Source organism: Delphinus delphis, chromosome 16 (genome assembly GCF_949987515.2).
Source record: "Delphinus delphis chromosome 16, mDelDel1.2, whole genome shotgun sequence".
In the NCBI taxonomy this organism is placed as follows: domain Eukaryota; kingdom Metazoa; phylum Chordata; class Mammalia; order Artiodactyla; family Delphinidae; genus Delphinus; species Delphinus delphis.
The window spans coordinates 3,003,561-3,026,741 of NC_082698.1; the positions used below are offsets into that span (position 1 = coordinate 3,003,561).

General features: G+C 49.1%; 1 protein-coding gene across 7 annotated transcripts in view; it reads right to left on the bottom strand.

Moving 5' to 3' along the window:
- Nucleotides 1-23,181, bottom strand: part of MGMT (O-6-methylguanine-DNA methyltransferase) — a 344,140-nt gene that overhangs the window by 95,096 nt on the left and 225,863 nt on the right. For all 7 annotated transcript variants that reach the window (XR_011246747.1, XR_011246748.1, XR_011246749.1 and 4 more), the window contains exon 3: nucleotides 9,393-9,553. Coding sequence is in view for 4 of the 7 variants with exons in the window: in XM_069541493.1 (XP_069397594.1) it covers nucleotides 9,393-9,553 (161 nt within the window). In the remaining 3 variants the exon portion in view is untranslated. The remainder of the gene's footprint in view (nucleotides 1-9,392; nucleotides 9,554-23,181) is intronic.

Sequence of the window (23,181 nt, forward strand, 5' to 3'; positions counted from 1 at the left end):
TATTATTTTGCATTTCACTATTTCTGTTCCAATACCCAGGCCCCACAAATGATTGGTTCCTGAACATGCTCTTTACCACAGCCTACTTCTTTAACGAGAAACCGAGAAGCATAATCTGCTATTCAGAGCAGGTACTAATGAAGAATTCCATATATTCTGAAATTTAATTAAAACCCCAAAGATTTCAAATTAGATGCAATTTGAAATGCCTGGGGCAGAAATACATGCACTTGCGTGGCGAGGGTACCACACTGAAAGTTGATACCGTAATTGGTCTTGATGTATTTTTGTGTTGCCGGGCTGAAGCACAGAACTCATAAGCATATAAAAATTCTCTGTAGATTACCTGCTCATTGAAAATGCCATCACTCAGGTAGTTCTCTACTAAATTACCATGCTACTAAAATGCACAAAGTGATTCGGAGAGTAGAGTGGCACAGCTGGCCGGCGCTGCCAATGAGTTATGCATGCGTCAGTGCGGCCTTTTTTCTTAGTAAAATATGCTCAGTTGAATATTAAAATATAATTGGCATTCAACCTAAGTAGCTTAAACCATTTTGTTATCTTCTTCTAAACCGATCTGGCTCCTCCACGGTTATTTTCAAGGATGCGATTCACAAACTAATGATACCATCATATTCAGCGAGATTTGTGCTGCTTTACGTGTCATAAATAGGTGCCGTTTCTACAGCCTGCTAGGGACGGCCTTTAATATTAGCTGCTCTTGAACATCAAAGGCCCAATTCTTGAAAAAAAAAAAAGGGGGGGGGGACATGCCATTTATGTTGGTTCTTGCATATTTTATTCTACAAAGAGAAGAGATGCGAATTCTCTATGAAAGTATACCTCTTGGCCAAGCAGTGAGCCCCGGGCCTCCAATGCGTGGAGGCTGGGTCTCCTTCACGCTGTCTGAGGGCAGGCTGAAAGAGCACGCTGCTGCTGGACCTCGCAGCGCAGCTGAGGAAGGAGTGTGTGTTTTTAGGAAAAAGCAGACAATGCCCCCTCCCCCCAAATCCGGGACACGCCCTTTACACGATGTGTTTGTGTCAGGACAAACAGCAGCACTCAAGAAAGGAAAAAGTAGTTGCCGTAGTAACAGCGATCCCCTTTACAGTGATGCTGGCTGAGGGGCAGGGCTCAGCAGGGATGCTACTTCCCAAAACATTACCGATATTCCCCTCAGTGTTTTGAGGGCAGGAAAAATCTGAATGTAACTCAGTGACATATTGAAGAGCTAAACAGACTCTTCCTCTACTTCCTTCTTCAGTTTTCTTCTTCAGAAGCACTTTATTATGTGGCCTTAAAACATCACATGATGCCCCAGAAGCTGAGCCTCCAGCAGGTCTGCTCTGCCCTGGAGATTCCCACCCTTCGTGGTCATGAAAGCCACACCAATGGCCTCACACCTCGGAAAGACAGATGATTCTTCTCCACGTCGATACCTCACTTTTCCATCCTGACATTTGAAACGTGACCACAGATGATTCTTCTCCACGTCGATACCTCACTTTTCCATCCTGACATTTGAAACGTGACCTTCAATAAGTCTTATATTCTGAGTCATCTTGAACATAAGGGCTGCAAGTAAACCTATGTGACAGAGCATTTAAATTAAGTAATAGTTTCTACACTTTGGGATCCTACAAATAGTTTGATGGCATTACTGCCATGAGTTTTATACCAACATATGCACATTTAACGTTGGTAACTTATAGTCCAGTTCTATACACCGTTGTATTAAAATACCATTTTCTCTATAAACCCAGGTAGTAGAGATGCTGCTATTTATTATCGCTAGCATGGTATCAAGATACATTAATGTTGCCTGTAAAATGTGAATAGACATCCTATGACCACAAAAATATTACTTTAAACATCCTCTTTGGAAGCAGCACACGTATAATAATGACTACAGTCGAAACAAAAATCTCGGAAGGACATTTAAAGTCGGTTTGTCACTTTAAAATACATTAAGAAGGTGACAATGTAATTTACTTCCCCTAGCAGGCAGAAACTTGATTCTTTACTCCTTTTTTGAGGTGAAATACACCCAAATCCAACAGAGGACCTTGCAAGTAATATCTTTCTAAACGTGTGAACGTAATCAGGGTGACTTTTATTTTTAATAGGCACTTGCATTGGTACGATGTTTAATTGCTACGCTACAGGTAATAGTCATGTTTTAATGTGAATATTTTCCCAAAAAAGCAACACTTGTAATAATTTCAATTTTAGGTACTATTTATTTGTAATAGAGACCCCATTAAATCCTACAAGGTTTGAAAGTAGCTGACTTTCAAACCAGCTTTTTGGTTACCGTTTGAGCTTGGTTAAATTATACCGTGTGACCCCAGTGGCCTTGAGGGAAGGCATTCTCAAGTTCAATTTTTTTGCCTGATTTATGGAAACCTCAGGGAACGCAGGATCTGACCACCTCTTAGATTTAGGAGGAAACTTCCACTGAACTAGGCTACCCAGGATACCCTGGTAATTACTGATCCGTCAGAGGGCTCTTTGCACAGGGACACCAGGCATTTTCTCGGAGGCCAGCAGGCTGTGGTTCTGTTCCAGCCACGACGGCACTCAGGAGCAGGTATCGACAGGCTACATTCTCCCCCCACAGGAGGGGGGCGGGCATTTTACTACACTTGCTCCCTAAGGTGAGTGTAAGGCGGCTGTCGGGTATGTGGGTGTTTACACTGTATCCCCGCGGTCCCAGGACAAGTTCCACGTTGGGTACACGGAGAATTAGGTCAGTATCCAGAACCCCTCTAACGGCCACTTCCACTGCTCGCGGGTCTCCAGGAGAATCTAAAGCTTCACTCAGCTGGCTACTCCAAAGAAAAGACACAGTTTTGGTCAAAGTATCGGGGCGCCTTCTGAAGGCTCTGGTTAGCTTTGTGCCGACACTCTACCCTGGGGTATCCTGGCAACGTGGCAGCGCCTGGCGAGGCTCTTCAGGCTCTCGGGGGGCATCGTCCCGATGTGCGTCCATACCCGGCAATGGAGGTGTTGACGTGCCGCCTGTCTCGCCCAGTCTTCCCAACTCAAAGGTGAAGGATACGTGGGCTCTCCCGCCTTCTCCCCTGGCTATGTGCAGAGCTCCAAAGGCAGGGAGACATGCACACGCAACCTAGAACTTATGTAAGCTGTTGATTACAACAGCAAAAACACTTCTTAAGTAGGCAATTACGTCTCAAACGGAATCATTACTAAATTAGGAGTGTTAACCTTCGTATAGAGTGAAGCACGCAGCAAAAGCACGCAGAAGAGCTAGATCCATATTAATCAATTCCTTTAAAGGCGATAATTCTCAAAATAGCGCACAGGTACACATACTACATATACACACATATACATGTGTGTGCGTATGGACACACAAACACGTGTGTGTGTATATGTGTGTGTGTGTGTGTATATATATATATATAGTTGCCTCTTGTAAGATTTTAGAAATTAGAGGCATACTATTGTTAACAAGCTCTCTAGAGCATTCTGATACATACACTCCCAGAAGAAGGGCCTGAGCTACCAGACTAACCTGAAGAACCTGTTTGCTTGAACGAGTCGGAGTTGAAACTTTCAAGACTCTCTCCTAGTTCAACATGTGGTTACCTAATGGCAACCGCCAGGCAGGAAACTGCATCAAGATAAAATAGGAAAAATGATGACCCTCGGACATTACGCTCTTTGGCCCGTGAACCTCACAATACACCGGAACGTTGCCGATAGCTGAGGTGAAGAGCTCCTAGTGAAGTGCACTGACTGCTTCTGAGCTGGCCTGGCCGGCCTCACACAGTCCCACCTGCTGAAATGATGCTCCTTCGGCCCAGGCTGGGAGCCCCCAACCCAGAGAAACCCTCAACGTGGAACACAGAATTCTGGGAATCTAATTTTTGTTCCACTGAGGGGCTGGAAGTGATGTAATATTCAAATGAGGGCAGGGGCCAGGCAGGCAGGAGAGGATGACGAGCCCACGAAGGTGCTCCCGTCCACTAGGAAAGGGATGCGTGGCAGCTGTTGGCTCCCATGAGAGCCAGATGGAGGGGCCGCCTGGAGAAAAGCAGGGCTCTCCTGAGCGGCTCCGCAAAGGGACGAACGACGGCGTGGGACTGGCCTCCTGGTCCTAGCGGGGAGGGATTCCTGGAGACGGGTTAGCGAAGCCCGAAGGGTCAGGAGCAAACAAACGCACATCCCGACGAGGAAGGCAGCTTAACCCCCCCTCTGTCGCCCCCAGGACTCGCGCTACACCCCGCGGATCCTTGGCTTTCACCAAGTCCTGCCTTGCTTTTGTTCATAAACATTCCCACTTACCTCTTTTCTCTCATGGTTCTAAACCACAAAAACACACTGGATTTTACTCTCCGTGAAAGAGGTGATGGGCCGCTCCTGGCGGTGGCCTCCTGTATCGATTCGAGACCTCCGACCACCTTCCCGGCACCTTGGGCTCCGTGGCCTGCCACCCGCTCTCAGGCTTTTGATCTGGTCTTTTCATTTCACCTTTCCCAGCCTCAGCCTTAGAAGGCCACAGACCCAGATCTCCACGTCTATTAGCCCTGAAAAGCAGCTCAGCAGCGCTAGGGTTGAAAGAAGTCCGTTCTCACCAGCTGTTTCCTTCCCACTTAATTTAAGTGCAAGCCTTAGCTTGTTCTAATCAGTAAATGGGCACCGGAAGGTTTATAAACCTTCCAGCCCCACCAGGTAATATCTCAGCAAGGTCAACCATTTTTAGAAGCCCTCATTTAAAGAACAGGAGAACAGCGATGGCTATCAACCAGAACCTGTAAAGCATCTCCCACTTTAGCTATTTTCTCTTTAAATTGTAATTCTTTTTTTTAAATTCAGGAAAAATATCAGTACAAACTGCCTGAAAGCACAAAGCTGCCTCCTGCTGCGGACCCAGAAGGGAGCCTGAGAGGAGATGCTCTCCTCTCCGCGGCGACACCTCCGGAGGCTGACTGGGCTGGCTTTATGGCGTGTAAGGCAACATGCACACCAAAGCAGGCCTCCAGGGCACTGAATGAAGGGGGCTCAGAGGGACCCCACATTTAGGACACAGTGGGGAAATTAATTCATGCGCCCTGAAAGGGCCTTTCCCCTAACTGACTGGTAGGGTTTTCTTGAGGCCCTTTTGAAAGAGGGTTTGACGGGGGTACACAATTACAAGACTCCTTACGGAGTCTCTGAAATAGAAGTTGCAAAGAAACTTCCCTCTAGCCAGCAGGTTTTAAAAAAATGCAGGTTTTACCACTGTCATGCAGCTGGATTTCATAGCTACAAGCTAATAGCTGTGACGAAGGAATTATTAAAGTGTTAAATATGTCATTTAAAAGGGAACATTGCAGTCACTTTGAAAAGAAAACTCAGAACTCATCTGTTGAAAACCGTCATGTGTGAGACCACACAGGGAGGACAGTCAAGGGCCTCCACACGTGCCCCGGGGACGGCCTCCTGTGGTGTCCTCGGCACAGGCCAGGTACTTGCCCAGCGAGGGCACTCCAGGCTGGCAGGAAAAGCACAAAGCCGCACGCCTGGCAGACCTGCCGCCCATCACCTGGCCACGCCTGCCCAGGAGGGTCTTCAGGGGCAGAGGGAAGGAAGTGTGTACACACACATTCTGGGTCTGAAAGCACATCTTAGCCTTTCGCAGGCCTGCTCTTCTTGAACTCAGTGTGAAATACTGCTCTTGGTACAGCGCTTCGTTAGTCACTCCAACTGCTTTTGCGATCGATCTCTAAGGCTACAAGCGTTAAGACGCATATTATACAAAGAAGTTAAATTTTTTATAAGTAAATAAAAGAAGTGAGGGAGTATCCACAGAAAGTAAGTTTAAATGATATTTTATTATGAAAGAAAGAGTAAGATTTATTTCAGGAATAATGGCTTCGTTAAACAACTATTTCTTGGAGAAAAATGAATTCAAAATCAACAAATCGGACCTTTTTAAGAGGTTATATTATAGGGAGGACCCGACCTCCCTAAATGCTTCACTGCATTACAAGACGGCTAGCTCCTGAGCAACACACAAACTCCCTTCACAAAACTCAGAAAACAAAACGTTAATTTGTTTTTGAAATTAAACGACTAAAACAACAATCCCACAAGGAATTAGAACACTTCTTATTCACACTCACGCTTCACTTTCATTTCTTCAACAGCACCACGAACCTCACCCCCGGTAACTGCGGCCTCTCCTTCCCACAGAGAAACCCCACCTGCTGCGGCCCAGGAAAAAGGCAGCCACCTAGGCCTCCAGGCTTCTGGTCAGGAGGACAGCTCAACGGTTTCTTGCCAGAAATACCTAGATAATTAACTTGTTCCTACTTAGACTTCAGAAATCCTCCAAGGTAAGAAGTTGAATGATGTGAAATTTCCAATATTTGATGTTTTCACCTACAAAATGGCAATTCCGTATGGTTCAACTCAGCACCGCTTTGTGACCAGCCTAACAGAACAACTAGATGGAGAACACCACAGTGATCTGGAGGAAGGAGCCTGAGAGATGAGCGGTCCTGCCCGAGCAGAGGGGCCTCTGGGCAGCAGCAGGCCAGGCCAGGCCCGGGGTAGTGGAACAGACAGCGCAGCCGGAGCAGAGGCCAGGACCTTCCAGGCCGGGCTCTGGGAGTTACCCGTGGAAGTGCTGAACTCAAGGAGGAGCTCAGTTATCACTACGCTTCTAACCAAGTTGAAACAGGGAGGTCTGCTCTAAATCTCAGAGGAATATGATGAAAAATGACACCCAAAAGGATGTTAAACGTGTTCAAAATCTGAGATGCACAGAAAATAGCATTTGTCAAGGAAGCATTTATTCCACGATAAACGCACCCATTCCTCCCCATTTGCAAAGGTTTCTTTTCTTGTGTTGCTTCACAGCTTCTAGAAGCTCTGGGGCTGCCAGGGCACTTTCCTTGTGTGGGCCTTTTCCGCTCACCACAATTTCACTGGCTAAGGGACACAGAGAAAGAGAGCAAAGCCAACCACCGCTGGACAGAAAGGGGTGTCACCACATCTGGGGGTTAGTGCCAATTAACTCCGTGTTAGCAATCATATTACAACCATCCACCACCTCCCTTCTTAAAATGCAAAATCCCCACACCTGGTCCCTGCCTGGGAGGTGTGACTGAGCTAAATTAGAAACACCTGGCTGACACATGCTGCTGTGTGGGAAATCCTGGCCCTACAGCAACCACTGTCAGCAGGCGGGCCTAGCCTGGGGGACCTCCTGCCACCAGGGCGGTGCGAGAGGCTGCCCTCACCCCAAAACCCAGCGGGAGGGGACCTGGCCCCAGTAGTGAGTGTCCACCAGCTCTGCAGGGCTTGTCCAACAGGGGATGGGCTACTGGGTGACTGGACGGACTTCATCCTTCCCCAATGCCTACCTGCAGCTTGTCCTGGTTGCCCAGACTGACCATGACCATGACCATGACCATGACCATGACCAGCTGGCAGAGGAGATGGCCAAGCTCGGGCCCAGAGCCGGGAAGGCGGGGGGCGGCAGGGTGAGAGTGGTCCCAACTCTCTTCAAGCACTGAGGACAGGACTTCAGGATTTTATAAGCTCACCCCCTGCTGACCCCCTCGTTAGATCATACAGATCCTTCCTGACCTGGTTTCGTAATTTCTCTGCTCTGAAATTTTCTAACCCTTAAATTTCAGCTCACTTAGGTGATACATGTAAAGAGAAGGAGAGCCACTCGGCCAGTTCTCTCCTGCTCCTGCCAGGGCAGTAACCCCCAAATGGCAACAGGAGATTGAAGAGTTCACTGTTCCAAGGTTCCCAAGCCCCTACTGTAAAAACAAACCCACAGCAGGACCCCCATCCTGCGCCTGGGAAGGGGGAGGGGCACACGAGGAGGGTCACCCACACCCTCGACTCAGCCCAGTGACCTGAGGTGCTGGTTCCGAGCAGGCGGTCAGTGCTGGGCAGGGGGACGACGCGGCCACAGCACCACCTCGGCCCGCGAGGGCCCCATTCTCGGGAGCAACAACGGAGGGTCTCTGGACGTGAGTAGGGCATGGGGCAAAGGCCCACTCCAGCTCTCACGCCCTGTCCTAGAGACGCCCTTTTAGACGTTCTGGGGCTCCCAATGGAAGACACCGTCTGGAGACAGCCTGACGTGATGCAAGGGGGCTGACGTGGTACCCAGCTCAGCTTCAGTTCATTACGAGCAAAAACGTCCAGGGTCCTACCTACCTGGTCACTCACTGGACCTTGTTAGTCAACTCAGGTATCAGCTCAACTGGCTTGAACTTTTCTACCTGCTTTCCCTGAACCTGCTCCACCTTCAAGTTCATTTTTGCTGAAAGCCACAGCAGCAATTAGGACCATTAAACTTACTGAGCGAATTCCATTTTGAAATTCAAGATGGCTTTAAATTTACCTCATCTAAAATCTCAGGGTAATTTTTTTTCCTTAAGTGTATGCATTTATACGTATATATCTATATGTAAGTATACACTCATTAATACTAAGATGACCATGAAAAAAATCACTATGCGAAATAAACCCCTCGTATGTGTCTAGAATGACTCTAGTTGCCATAATGAAGCTGCGAACAAAAGCTTACAAAGAAACGTCTGGGAAAGTGTTTTTAGGTTTTTGCAGACTCTATGTTCCATCGGCACACCGCATGTAGACAATAAGTTCATCCTACAATAATTCATCCCTTGAGAATACAATTATTATCATTATTATTATTATTTTGTGGTACGCGGGCCTCTCACTGTTGTGGCCTCTCCCGTTGCGGAGCACAGGCTCCGGACACGCAGGCTCAGAGGCCATGGCTCACGGGCCCAGCCACTCCGTGGCATCCTCCCGGACCGGGGCACGAACCCGCGTCCCCTGCATCGGCAGACGGACTCTCAACCACTTGCACCACCAGGGAAGCCCGAGAATACAATTATTGAACTATGGTAAATTTGAGGGGTTAAGCCTGAAAACTTATTCAAGAAGACACACTGCCGCTACCCACTCCACCGTTAAGCGTCACTGACTGAGTGTATGGAAGTGGCCAATTGTCCACGTATGAGCCTCGTCTTCTGTGCTGTTGGCAAGCAGATGAAGTTAACAATAAGCTTATTGAAAAACTTACTGCCATTCAGATGTGTTCCTATTTAAACCTTTCAGCCAGCGAGAGTCAGGAGTCCATCTACATGGATCATTTTTATTGCCTTTGCCAAGAATTACGTGACCACGTGCCAAAACTAACACAACCACTTGGAACGGGTGGAGACCGCGCACTCCTATCCAACCAGTGCGGCCACACGCCGCCTCCGTTCAGACGATGTGAAAACGCCACGTCAGTGTAGTCAGTAACCGGAGCTGGGAGGTCAGTGACAGTCAACAGGCCAGCCCCCCCGAACCAAACACTGCGAGGCGGCCGAGGTACTGACCTTTCTGGAAAATGGGATGGTGAAGAGCAGGCACGGGGCGCTCCTCGAGGACCGCGGGCTCATGGAAATAGGCACCCAGCCAAGCCGCACACTGCGCCAGGGGCTCCGTCACTTCCTCTGGACCTCCGAGCCGCTCAGGAGGAGCGGGGGCCTCCACGGGGCTGCAAAAGAGATAACAGGAGCCGATTCAGCCTCTAGGCCCAGCGTCCACGTGACTAAGAAGCAAACAGAACACGCCCACTGCATCTAAGTGGGTCAGCCCTAGCTGCCTCGCAGGTATGCACGTCTCGCCTGCGCCAGGACAGCGGAAAGGTGCCGGCAGGAGGACGGGGACCGCGGCCCGGGTCATCCCACCCGCGCTTCCACCTCCAGCTGTGAGGACACGATCTCTGGAAAGGGGCAGTGCCCAGAAAGGACGCCTGGCACCTGAGCTCTTCTGTTTGGGGCTGACTGTCTGCAGTCACCCTGCAGAGCAGGGATGTGAGAGCACGAGGATGACAAGCACGGAAGCAACTCCAGGGGGAGTGTGCCTGCCCCTTCCTAAGACTATCATCTGCATCAGTTTTGATCTGCAGAATCACCAAGTACTCATCTTAAAAAATATTTTCCAGAAATCTCGATACCATCAAAGTAATTAGCCTGCAGGCACCCACCCCTCCCACCACATTTCAACGACAGACCAGCACGGTTCCATGTGCTCTGTGGCTTTGAGCTGGCTTCTGGGGGACCCCCTCCGAGTTCACACTGGGTCTCAGGCTTCAGAGAGTCTACTCTGCGTGCTGGTCACTCTGCGAGGCTCATTTCAGTTGCTGTGACTTTCGTGCCCGGGACTTCTATTTGGTTCTCCTCTGAGTCTTCTCATTCATTCCCTGTGGTCACTGTGCTCCCTTTTAGCTCCAGTTTAAACCAACATATCTTAGACTCACTTCGGATGGTCTCACTGTTTCTTCTACTCGGGGTGCTAATCCTTCTGTTTGGGGATCTGTGGCTCCCCTCAAGGAGGTGACTTCTCACCTTCAGCAGGGACCGATTTTCAGGGAATGTGCTCCGCTGGACTGAGGAAACGTCCCTCTAGAGAGGGTTCACTTTTGCTGCTTCTGAGCCCCAGTTTTATGATGGATCCAGCTTTTCTTTTAATTTCTGAGAATGACACACCCACAAAAGCACTGGCACCAAGTCGGATTTCTTCAGATGCCATTCCTTCCTGACCTCCCAGGCCCTGGACAGATGGCAGGCTTCCCTGCACTTCTCTAGTCTCCTTCTCAGAGGCTGCAGCTTGAGGCTTTTGGGGGAAGGTGGGAAAAGCCTCCCCCCAGCATCCCGAGGGCGGTCACGCAGGCCTCAACCGACAGGCTGCCTCCTTCAGTGTACACTCACCACCCTTACGAGGGCCCGACTGAATATGCGAGGCCACAGCCGCTTGGCAACGCGGCCCAGCACAGGTAGGACGGATGTGGCTGAAGCGCCCGGGGAACACAGGCCTGGCCTCACTTGCGAGGAGACACACAGCAGCGTGTGCAGGGCCTTACAGATTCAGAAATGTGTGCACTTTATCCTGCAAGCAGCGGGGAGCAGCTGAAGACCTTTAAGCAGCGTCTCATAAACAACCCTGTGCTGGGGTCTCAGTCTCTGAGTCACGGTGTTCTGTAGGTCTAAGAGTCTCCAGAGGTCTTGGATCTTTCCAGAAATAAGCCTCCTTGGATGGAATCCACTCTCTTCCACAATGGAATGAGAGGTGGGTCAGGGAAGGCTTTCTAAGCATGTGAATGTGAATGGCCTTAAGGAAGGAACCAGGGAATGAATGGAAAAGAAGAAATGAGCCCTTCAAGATGACCAGGGAGAGAGGGGGACCCCTGAGACCCCGGCTCTGCAGAGCTGGCCAGCTGGGCGATCCTGCCAGCAACACAGCTGCACTGGGCAGGCCCAGGCCTTCTCCAAGTTGCCAGCTTCTAGGGAATCCCCATGCACAGGGCCCTCGGTTGGCCCTGAACTGACAGGGCCCTTTCAGGGTCTGGTCAACAGGAGACCCTGAAGGATGGGGGCTCAGTTCACAGGCAGAAAGCGGCGTCTAGTGGAACAGGTGGCAGAACGGCATGTTGGAGAGACTTCTGGGGATGGAAACTATCTTCTCATTGCCCCGATTGCTCTCCCCATTAGGACGTCTGCCCACGGAAAGGTGGGGAACTTCTACCCCATGCTTGGCTTAAATATTTTTCCATGTCAGAGAGAAGTTCCCAGTGACTCTCTTGCTCTGTTCCCTACTTACTCAGTAAGACTCCAGGGCTTGAGGGGTCTTCTCAGCCATCACACCCTGCAAACAGGGCTCCCTGGGTGGGGGGCATACAGTCCAGGAGACAGGCAGGCATCTTAACCTGGGAGGCAGGGGGCTCTGTACCCACCAGTAACCTGCTTGCTTGGGGAGTCACAGCCACAGTCACAGTCACACACACTCAGATGCCCTGGTTCACTCAGGGGTATCTAACAAAGGCCACGGAGTTGTGGGCATCCCGGGTGCTGCCCACGCTGGTAGCCGTTTCCTCTGGGTTGCTAGGGAACTGAAATGTGAGCTGTGTTTCCCAGCATTTCCCACTCTTAAAAGGATACCTGAAGAATTTTTATAGTAGTAAAATTCATCTTAAATTGATTTTTTATGCCTGTGCTAAAGATCTCAACCTCTGATTTACTCTGTAGTTCTCCGTTCTAACTCTTTCTCTATTGGCATTAGATAACTATTCATGGGTGAAATGTAATTAAACAGCTTTGATTCTGAAGCAAGGATTTATGATACTATATTTAAAATGAATGGCATTAAACACACACATAAAACCAGATTTTTAAAGCCATGACACAAATTTCCATTTCTACAATAAAATGAAATTTATTCTCTGCCCTGCCCTCTCCTCCAGCCTCGCTCTGCTCGTCCCTGAAAGAGCTGTGGTGTGACAGTATCACGGCATCACTAACGGCCACTCTTATTATGGAGGAGTTTCTCCAGGTTTCCTACCGACGAACCCTGAAACCCCGATAATTATGGGCTCCGTGGCCCACACTCATTTAAGTCCCACATTCACGTCTCCCTGGGAGCCTAGCAACTCACCTAACACTAAATGCACTGGCCTGTGGCCACTGCTTCCGGAAAGCACCACTGAGTGGGAGCCCGGCCCCCAGGAGAGCAGCCAGAGAGCCGGTGCGGCAGATGGAGATGAGAGACAACCGTCCCGACATCCGCAGGGCCAGTGCAGAGGCGACATCAGTGGCCATCCCCCCGAGACCTCCCAGGATGTCCTCAATAAAAGTAATCCTGGGACTTCCCTGGCGGTCCAGTGGTTAAGACTTCGCCTTCCAGTGCAGGGGGTGCGGGTTCAATCCTTGGTAGGGAAGCTAAGATCCCACATGCCTCGCCGCCAAAAAACCAAATCATAAAACAGAAGCAGTGTCATAACAAATTCAATAAAGACTTTAAAAATGGTCCACATCAAAAATATCTTAAAAAAAAAAGAGTAATCCTCAGGCCAATATTGTGACACTGAAGCCCTTTCACTTCTTTTTCTTTTTAAACTTGGCACAAGAGGGCTGGCTAGTGGCTGGAGAATGAATTTGGCTTTGTTGAGCTTTTTAACATAGCAATGGAGAGCATGGGTACGTTTATACAGCAAACATAAAGTCATGTATGGTTTGGTTTAAGGGTTTCTTCAAGAAATATGCAACTGTCGGCAACCCCAAGGACCCTGTAGGACCAAAAAGGACAACCGTGTACCACCTTTGGGGATGCTCCCCGAACCTCAGTGTGTCGGAGAGCCCTGTGTGAAGCTCTCCTGGAGTCGTGACCCCTGAGAAACAGCCAGACCCATCCCCCTGGGCTTGGAGAAAGAACGTTCTGGCGTTGAATTGCATTTCAGATTTGTTTTGACATAAATCTGTCCATCATTCCAAATCAGGACACAGAAAAGCAGGTGACATGCTCCAGAACAAACTTCTGAAGTGGTTTTTTTCTGGTTGTTGTTGTCATTGTTTTAAAATTTATTTGTTTATTTTTCGCTGTGTTGGGTCTTCGTTGCTGCGCGTGGACTTTCTCTAGTTGCGGCGTGCAGGCTTCTCATCGCCGTGGCTTCTGCTGTGGAGCACGGGCTCAGCAGTCGTGGCTCGTGGGCTCTAGAGCGCAGGCTCAGTAGTTGTGGCTCATGGGCTTAGCTGCTCCGCGGCATGTGGGATCTTCTCGGACCAGGGCTTGAACCCGTGTCCCCTGCATTGGCAGGCGGGTTTCTTAACCACTGCGCCACCTGGGAAGCCCCTGAAGTGTTTTTAATAAAGCAGGCAGCGATGCCTTGCCTGGATTTCTCAGGAGAAACCACGACTTCACAGCATTGGATACATGAGAACAGGAGGTATCAGAGGAAGACTGTCCATCCCACCTGCACGAGGCTTGCACCTCAAGACCCCGGCGTGGAGGAGAGCGACAAGGAAGAGTGACAGCATCACACCTGGGGAAGCGGAGGATTAGAAGGCGACCGAGCCAAACTGAAATGAAACGGCCCTGAGGACAAAGGTCACGCGCACGGGAAGCCCTGCCTGGCTCTGCCGGCCTCCCGCAGGGTGTGCTGCACCCCGGGAGACTGAGCGCTGGCCCGGGCTAGCGAGGGCAGGGCTGCCTGCTCAGGTGCTGCAGCACCAGGAACCCGCGGGGCAGCAGGTGAGTTGCCGCGGCGGGCAGAGGATGCCAGGCTGGCTGAAGCCATCAGAAAGTGCTGCTCAAGGTCTAACCCCTCACGGAGGATGGCTGCGCGCCTGGCAGGCCACCCGGAAAGTGGGAGGGGCGTCCCCAGCTCTGTGCCCTCCGGTCTGTCCCACGCGACAAACGTGCTCAACACTTTAACCCACCCAGCTGGGCAGGAGGTTTGCGGGTGTGGATTTTGGGGTGCCTCAAGACTTCACTGGCAGCAAAGAGTCACTAAAATGATCATAAAATCATACAGATGTCATGTACTTGGTCTTAAATCCCATGTGATGTAAGAAAACAGGCCCAAAGTTCCGAGTTCCTCCTAACTGGCGGGCACCACTCGTTACACCCAGCGGGTAGACTGTGTAACACGCCGCGCGCTGGGAGGGCTGTGCCTTCCAGCCTCTCTGTGTGGCCCCAGTAGCTTTCCAGCATCTCTCTCTTCATGGGATGAAGCAGCCTTATGGTTGGGGAACGTTAACTGGTGATGCCAGAGGGTCACCTAGGAAAGGGCTGCCAAGACTCATATGCTTCTGAGTCGCTCTGGAACCTGGCAGGTGACCCAGGTGTTGTCCTTTAGCAAGGCTGGGAGTTTAGTCCACAAGGAAGCACACGGACTCTCCAATACAATCTAAGCGTGAAGAAGTGACCAGAGCCTTGGCCGCGCACAGCAGCTCAGACCTCCTGAGGATGAGAAGCCTCGCCTCCTCTGGCTTCCAGGACTCGGTGCGGAGGGCAAGGGCCCCCGGAACTCCAGAGTGGGGTGTCACACCTCACAGGCTCAGGAAGGTGCACATTCACTGCAGAAATTTAAAACTGCAGTTGAGGTGACGTTATAAACATCATGTGGACACTCTTGCCAGATAGTCCTGGTAAACACACAATTATGCCCAAGTTAGCGGAGGCTGGTGGAGTCTCTCGCGTTTGCGTCTGATGGATTTGTCCCACATTTAATTATACCTTCTTGCTAAAGCTCAGATGCTTTTCTTCCAGTGGTAGGACTGAAGACAAATAAATCATGCTACCTGCTTTCAGTAAAGTCCTTTCTTTTTTTAAATGAGAAGCCTGAATAAAGGCTTTAAACTCTATATCCAACCAAATTTAGGGGTTTGATTCCATTCAAGCATTTACTGAGGCTCCTTTAAGTACCTGGCTTATTGGCAAGAGTATCGACTTGGGGTTTATAGTCCAACTGGGCAGGCAGGGAAGGTGAAGGTAAAACAGACAGTGATCCATCACCCTCCTGATGGTTGTGCTGAAGGAGCCCTTCCCGGCCCAACTGGGACTTTCACACGCCACTGCCACCTGATGAACGAACAATGAAAGTGATGGTTCCGTGACACTGCCTGGTGGCCAGCAGCTCTTTGGGCAATAACACCACACGGGTGTGACAGAGTTTGTGCAGTTGAACATTCTAGAGTTATATTAGGACACAGAGTAGAAAAAGGAGAAAGTGCTGATGTCACTAGTAAGAAACACAGATCTCAAATGATACAACTAAGGCACAGGTGAAAAAGAGGAGGCGCGACAGTGGAGGTTCATCTATGGACACAGCTGGAGCCCCCCTGCTGCTGACAACGCGGGCAGCAGTGTTTGCTATTTATCAGGTGCTGTTCTAAGCGATTCATGCATTAGCGCACTGATTTCCCGCACAATCCTAAGAGCAACGCGTGCTCAACTGTGAAAAAAGGGGAAAGCACTAATAAACATGCATGAAGTATCAGCAACATACCTGAGTTTGTATAAAAACGACAGACATAATATGTAGATTTTAATTCTCTGAGACAAGAGCTCCTACTACTTGTAACACATGAGTTTATGAACTGACTTTCATGTGTTTGGTTTTAGTGTCTGTTTTCAAAGATGTTTCTGTACAAAAGGAACACGCAAAAGGGAGTACAGGCCGAAGGTGGCACACTCCCAGCTTCCAGGGAAGTCAACAGGAGGGTGAGCTGGAGTTCCGAGGGTCAGCTGAGCAAACCCTTAGTGAGGTTTTACTGTGTGGTTCGTAGCAAGAGGAACATAAACCCTGCTCCCTGCCTTTATGCCTTCTGCCCCACAATCACACCCTCCCCTGCAAGCGAACTGCACAGTTATGATCCTATCACAGGCCACCAACGGCTCGCGTCCCAAGGGCGATGAGAGGAGGAGGAAGAGGCAGTTTAAAGTTTAACTGGGCCCTAGTTTACTCACTGTCAGGGTGGCCATAGGTACGTTGTTTAAACTGGGTATCAGCTTTTAATGGGCATCCTAAGCCCTCAAAATCTGGGGCTCAAATTAATGTCAGAACCCAAGCAAGACTATAGAGGAATTCGCTGTGGTATTTTAAAACACCCACCAAGGGCTTCCCTGGTGGCACAGTGGTTGAGAGTCCACCTGCCAATGCAGGGGACGCGGGTTTGTGCCCCGGTCCGGGAGGATCCCACATGCCGTGGAGCGGCTGGGCCTGTGAGCCATGGCCGCTGAGCCTGCGTGTCCGGAGCCTGTGCTCTGCAACGGGAGAGGCCACAACAGTGAGAGGCCCGCGTACCGCAAAAAAAAACCCACAAAAAAACAACAAAAAATAAACAGCCACGAAGAACACAGAGAAAACTGTATGTAAATTTTCAACTCCTCCCCATATAAGGTACACGTCATAAGAACCGTATGTTTGTTCCTTTTTTAAAATAATTGCTTCTTTAAAATACATCAGCAAAAATAAAACATATTTTTAAGAGACAATTTAAACAGTATACTTGGCAGACAAGAATGCCTTACAAAAGCCTATCTACTTTCTCTCCTAAATATTCAAGTTGTTAAAAGGAACACTGTATTTTATCAACACTTTAACATATCATTAAAAATCTCTACTATTTGACAGATGAAGATAAAAACAACCCAAAACTATAGATGAATTATCAGGTCCCTAATGATTCCAAAACAATTACAGGATGCAGAGCAATCGAGTTAAATTTTATTCAAAAGCTTACTACACTTGTGTTTTCTTTTTCTATCAAGAAACCCATGAGGCTTAAGCACAATTCATTATGTATGAGACCCCACTTGCCGCGCTTGACTGTTGATTAATAGCAAAGTTTGCTTATGTACATTTGCAACATTAGATGCATACAATATGCTAACTTATTCTTTCACTGAAACTAATTATTTACAAAAATGACTACTTGAGACTACAATTTATTAAATGCATGCATCCAGTCTCAATTTGGCCCCAAAAGACAGCCTGGAATGAAGATCTTTCACTTGATGTGACAACTTCTAGAAATGCTGTTATTAATATTGTAAATGTGGCAAATAAAGAGTTCAAATAGCCTTATGTCTATGTTGCATTTACTTTCACCACTGAAGCAGTGAACAAAGAAGCTTTTTTAACGTTTCACACACATATGAGAGGTATATTCCTCCTTCCCAGCTTCACTTAGCTTCTAACAAGTAAAACGCTTACATGTTGGCCATGAAATAGTTTTAAAAAGAAATAATAGCTAACATAAAAATGGAACAGAAAACCGTAACCATATTGCTGCTCATAAGCAGATTTATTACAATTCTGTCAAGAATTTAGTTCATTTGTTGGAAAATATCTGTAGAAACATGAAATGTTTAAAGAGTCGTTCCATCAGTCTCATCAAATTCTTGATACTCTCTCAAGAGTACTTCTTCCCAAAGGATTCTGGGGTTAGGTAACTTCGCATTATTCAACCCTTCTGCTCCCTTCTCCCAGAAAAGAAGAACACAGAAGAAATCAGTCCACGAATAAGAATTACAAATGTCCCATCTTTGGATGCAGATTTCAGGTGGGGCATCTGGTCAACCGAGAGCGTCTTTCAAGCTAACACTGCAACGCGTGTGGCCCTGAGCTGTAGCCACCTGTTGCGAGTGTCCTCTACAGTCAGGTCTCGCTCTGCCAGGCCAACCTGTACACCCTCCACGGCTGCCCTTCTGATGCCCTCAAAGACTCTGTGTGGCCTTGCTCTGCTCTGCGTAGGCCGTGTGCCACTGTGGGCTTGGGAGAGGCAGAGAGGGGTCACTGGCCAAGGTGAGGAAACCAATGCCTGTGCCCCAGGAGAGGACGACAGTGTGGAAGGTCATTACGTGCTACAGGGTGCTCCTGCCAGCAAAGTCACGCACGGACGCCTGAGGAAAGAGAAGAAAAGGGCCCGCTCTGGGGCACAGGATTCTAGGGACGCAGACGAACTGAAATACCAGTCAGAGGGCCTCTGCTCTCTACAACCAGTGTTAAGAGAAAAAGTAAATAGCACGAGGATGGGAAATCTCAGGGCACGTAGTCAGATGGGTAAAAGATGCCTGGTTTTCCATCATGCAGTTTCATATCCTGACTCACTCTCTCAATAACACAGCTGAGGTCAGCCACAGTTCTTGCTCAACATCACACCTTCATTATACACCATGGCACTCTGGAAAGCATGGAGCCACTGAGTTGAGGACCAACGGTATGGAAGTGACCCAAGGTAAACCCTTGTATAAAATTTCGTAGCTGCTATTTACTGACTGCCTACCATGTGCCACGCACAGAATTAAAGACTGTTCTATGTTTATTTCTCCCAAGGACCCCTGAGGAGGCGTTATTATCTCTATGTTCTAGAAGAGGAACTGACGCCCAGAGGTTATGTAATAACAACTAATCAATGCCTATGGGATGGAACCAGGATTTGAATTAAAGTCTGTTTGATTCCAAAGACCTTAACCTGGACCATCTCCATGAAATCCAAGCACCCTTGCTCATCTCTCTGAAATGGAAACAAACGGTCCCTCTCATCAGGACAAGCCCATACGTTCACACGCTCTATTCCTGATAGCATGTGCACTAGATAGCGTTTGGATTTATTCTTTTATTCTTAGGTAACTTCTGTTAACTTCTCCCTGATCCCCAGGACTACAATCTAGGCCCACTGCCCTATCCTTCAAAGACAATGCGGATCTGAGCGTTGAATCTAGTTCCGTTATATTCTAGATGCTTCCAAGAAGAGACACTAGGTGCCCACACAGCAGGGTCTCAGGCTCTCAGACAGCGGCCACTGGCACTACTGCTCCTCACCCCTAAAGCAAGGCCGTGCTGCTGTTCAAATGCCTCAATGACCAGTCCACACAACACACAGTGCTCCTTTACACAGGTAAGAGGCCTAAGTCTTAGAACGTTCCCAGCCCATCACCCCCCATCCTCATTCTCCGGAAGCAAGGCCCAGTGTGATCAAGGCAGCGTCCCAGGTGGTCTGGCAAACCAGCAAGGCAGGCCCCGTGCTAAGGCAGGAGCGGGCCTGGGTTGCACAGAGACATCGGACGAGCTCTCCTCCAAGGCTGCTGCGCATGTCGGAATGAAGGCCCTGCGCTGTCACGGAGCTGGTCCCAGCTCTGCCTCGAGCCCCGGAGGCCTAGCTGGCGCCTCCTTGGTGCGCAGTACCTGCCTCCTGAGTGGACCGTAAACAAGATGCAGTGGCGCCACCACAGCACGTGCGCGGAAGAACCCCTGCATTTCAGATTCCACTTTTCCAAGGGATTTGCTGAAAACCATTCCCTTGGGCGGGGAGGCGGGGGGAACTCACAAAGGTTTTCCAAACAGTGCAAGTCACACTTCTCTGCCTTTTCAGATTGTGTAGCAGACTGCAGAGTAACAAAGTCCGTTAAAGCCCAGGGAACAGGCCTCACGTCGGATTTTGCTCAGTTTGACAGGACTCCACAGTCAAAACCTGGAAGTGTTTCAGATTTGAAGACATAAAACTAAATGGCTCTTCCATTTCCAGTCCAGATATGAGCCAATCAACCGCATACTGAGATGAAACCAAAGAAAAACGAATTTAAACAGCCAATACTTGAGCCTTCTCTTCATTCCATGACCACACATCAGCCTGCTGAGCCCCGGCGCCCGCCGGCCCCCGCCCTGCCCCTTCCACACACGGTGCCAAAGCTGACCACGCTGCACCCTTGCTCCTCCTCTAGGTTTCCCAGGTTTCCACGAGGAGGTGGGGAGACGCCCCCAACCCGCCGCGCGGCACGCAGAGGGCCCAGCAGCCGTTCCCGCAGGCTCCGCCTTCCTGTTCGTGGTGGAGGAAAACCGTCCGACCAGGAGCAGGAAGCAGGAACGTGCGTGCCCATCCCAGGCCCACCGGGAGTTCTCGGATGTGCGCTGGGCCGAGGGGCAGAGTCTCAGAGGCAGAGCGCGTGACGGGGAAGGGGGCCGGGCCGGGGCCGTGCAGCCGCTGCTCTGAGCCCCTCCCTCACCATCCTGCCGTCTCCCACCGCAAGCAGTTTTTTTTTCTTTTTAGTGTCTTTATTGGAGTATAATTGCTTTACACTGTTGTGTTAGTTGCTGCTTTATAACAAAGTGAATCAGCTATACGTATACATATATCCCCATATCCCCTCCCTCTTGCGTCTCCCTCCCACCCCTCTAGATGGTCACAAAGCACTGAGCTGATCTCCCTGTGCTATGCGGCTGCTTCCCACTAGCTAGCTATTTTACATTCGGTAGTGTATATATGTCCATGCCACTCTCTCACTTCGTCCCAGCTTACCCTTCCCCCTCCCCGTGTCCTCAAGTCTATTCTCTACATCTGTGTCTTTATTCCTGTCCCGCCCCTAGGTTCTTCAGAACCACTTCTTTTTTTTTTTTTAGATTCCATATATATCTGTTAGCATGCGGTATTTGTTTTTCTCTTTCTGACTTACTTCACTCTTTAAGACAGACCCCCTAGGTCCATCTACCGCACTACAAATAACTCAATTTCGTTTCTTTTTATGGCTGAGTAATATTCCATTGTATATATGTGCCACATCTTCTTCATCCATTCATCTGTTGATGGACACTGAGGTTGCTTCCATGACCTGGCTATTGTAAATAGTGCTGCAATGAACATTGGGGTGCATGTGTCTTTTTGAATTATGATTTTCTCAGGGTATATGCCCAGTAGTGGGACTGCTGGGTCGTATGGTAGTTCTATTTTTAGTTTTTTTTTTTTTTTTGCGGTACGCGGGCCTCTCACTGTCGTGGCCTCTCCCATTGCGGAGCACAGGCTCCGGACACGCAGGCTCAGCGGCCATGGCTCACGGGCCCAGCCGCTCCGTGGCTTGTGGGATCTTCCCGGACTGGGGCACCAACCTGTGTCCCCTGCATCGGCAGGCAGACTCTCAACCACTGCGCCACCAGGGAAGCCCCTATTTTTAGTTTTTTAAGGAACCTCCATACTGTTCTCCATAGTGGCTGTATCAATTTACATTCCCACCAACAGTGCAAGAGGGTTCCCTTTTCTCCACACCCTCTCCAGCATTTATTGTTTGTAGATTTTTTGATGATGGCCATTCTGACTGGTGTGAGGTGGTACCTCATGGTGGTTTTGATTTGCATTTTCTCTAACGATTAGTGATGTTGAGCATCCTTTCACGTGCGCAAGCAGTTTTTGATTCCTTATCTCTGTGAGGGAATGGCTTCCCTCCTCCCGTGAGCCCACACAGGAGACAAACACCTTTGGTAGTAACAGGGCTAAAAATGTACTGCCCATCCCAATGTGGTTTCGAAAACTGGTCTCTCCACACAGCTTCAAGTCTACTTTGTCATGATGCGGTTCAGAAAAAAGAAAAGATTTTTCATCTCAGTAAGGGAATATGTCTTAATTTAAATGCTAAAATAATAACTGAATGTCCTGAAGACACTACTCTTTTCTTTCCAAGAGGCATGTATTACAGGGCGACTGACCTCCATGGGGTTTAGTCCCATTAACTTGAGTACTGGGCTTATTAATAAATAATCCTGCCACTAAATTACCTGTCGAGTACATTGGTTTGTACAGTTCTAAATAAATAATAGATAGTTCCCTATTATCAAACACAGTGAAGTTTTAAAAGAACAGCATAGCTTATGATATAAGACAATACTGCAGTTTCATCTGGGAGCAACTTTCTGTAGCTCCTTTCTCAGAAGGCCTTTGCTTCGCCTGTTTATTGTTGCAGCTGGAGCACGTTAGCTGGTGAGTACAGCTGGAAACACCGTATTTAATATCAGACGAGCATACTGACTATACATTAGTGGCCAAAAAAATCTTAAGCAACTATTAAATGGACAGTTAATGTAATTGTATTTTAAAACTCTGAGATCATATTTAATTTTGAATTGAAACTCTTAAAATGAGCTTCTGGCAAGGATGCAGAGTAATAAAACAACATTAACTACAGAAAAAAACTAAAAGTCACATTATTAAAATAAATCCTTCTTCCAGAATACTAATATTTGCAAGATAGATGACAAGAAGCAGAAGACATTTGCGCTTCCTCAACAAGTATCGTCACTGGCACTGGAAGCCGGGATTGTCCACTTGAAGGATGGTGTCATTCTGAACACGGCGCACAGATGCCACCTCCCGCCGCCCTTTCTTCCTCGGAGCTGGCGCCTCTCCCAGCATCTTTTGTCTTCCTTCCAGGGTGCTCAAACTGATTTTAGCAACACCCTGAGGTCTTCCAATCACAGGTCTACCAGCAAAGAACCCAATTATGTTCAAGGGCAGGAAGTAGTGTAACTGGGGCGGGGCGAGGCCTGAAAGAATGAGCAGAGGCCCGGCGGAGAGTGAGGAGGAAGGACGGGTAGGAAACACTTCAGCTGCAGAGCCAGCCAGTTACCATTCCCTTTAGGAAGCACCAATTTCTACTCAAAGCAGGTTGGAGAGTCCAATTTCATTTGCCTTTTTCCTCCTCTTAAAAATCAATACAGGCCTCTGGGGGCTGTCACACTTGCAGGCAGGCGGGTCTGTGGACCATGAGCTCTGTGCCTGGACCCGGTTCACAGCCCTCCCAGGGGAAGAGGGAGGGGGTGTCACAGGGTTTGCAGCAAAAAACAGGCAGCATTTATGTACAGGTGTTCTCTGACAGCCAGGACAAGGGAAGAGGCCCTGTGTGCACACCCCACAGCCAGCCGACAGCACCTCCGAGAGTGCCAAGCCTTGATTTGACCCCTGCGGCCACCACCTCGAGCTTGAGCGGGGTGGGGGAGGGGGGAGAAAGAGACGAGATGGTTCAGGCGGAAGCCTGCAGGTCCCATGCTCCCCTCCCCCCAGCATGTCCTCTCTGCGC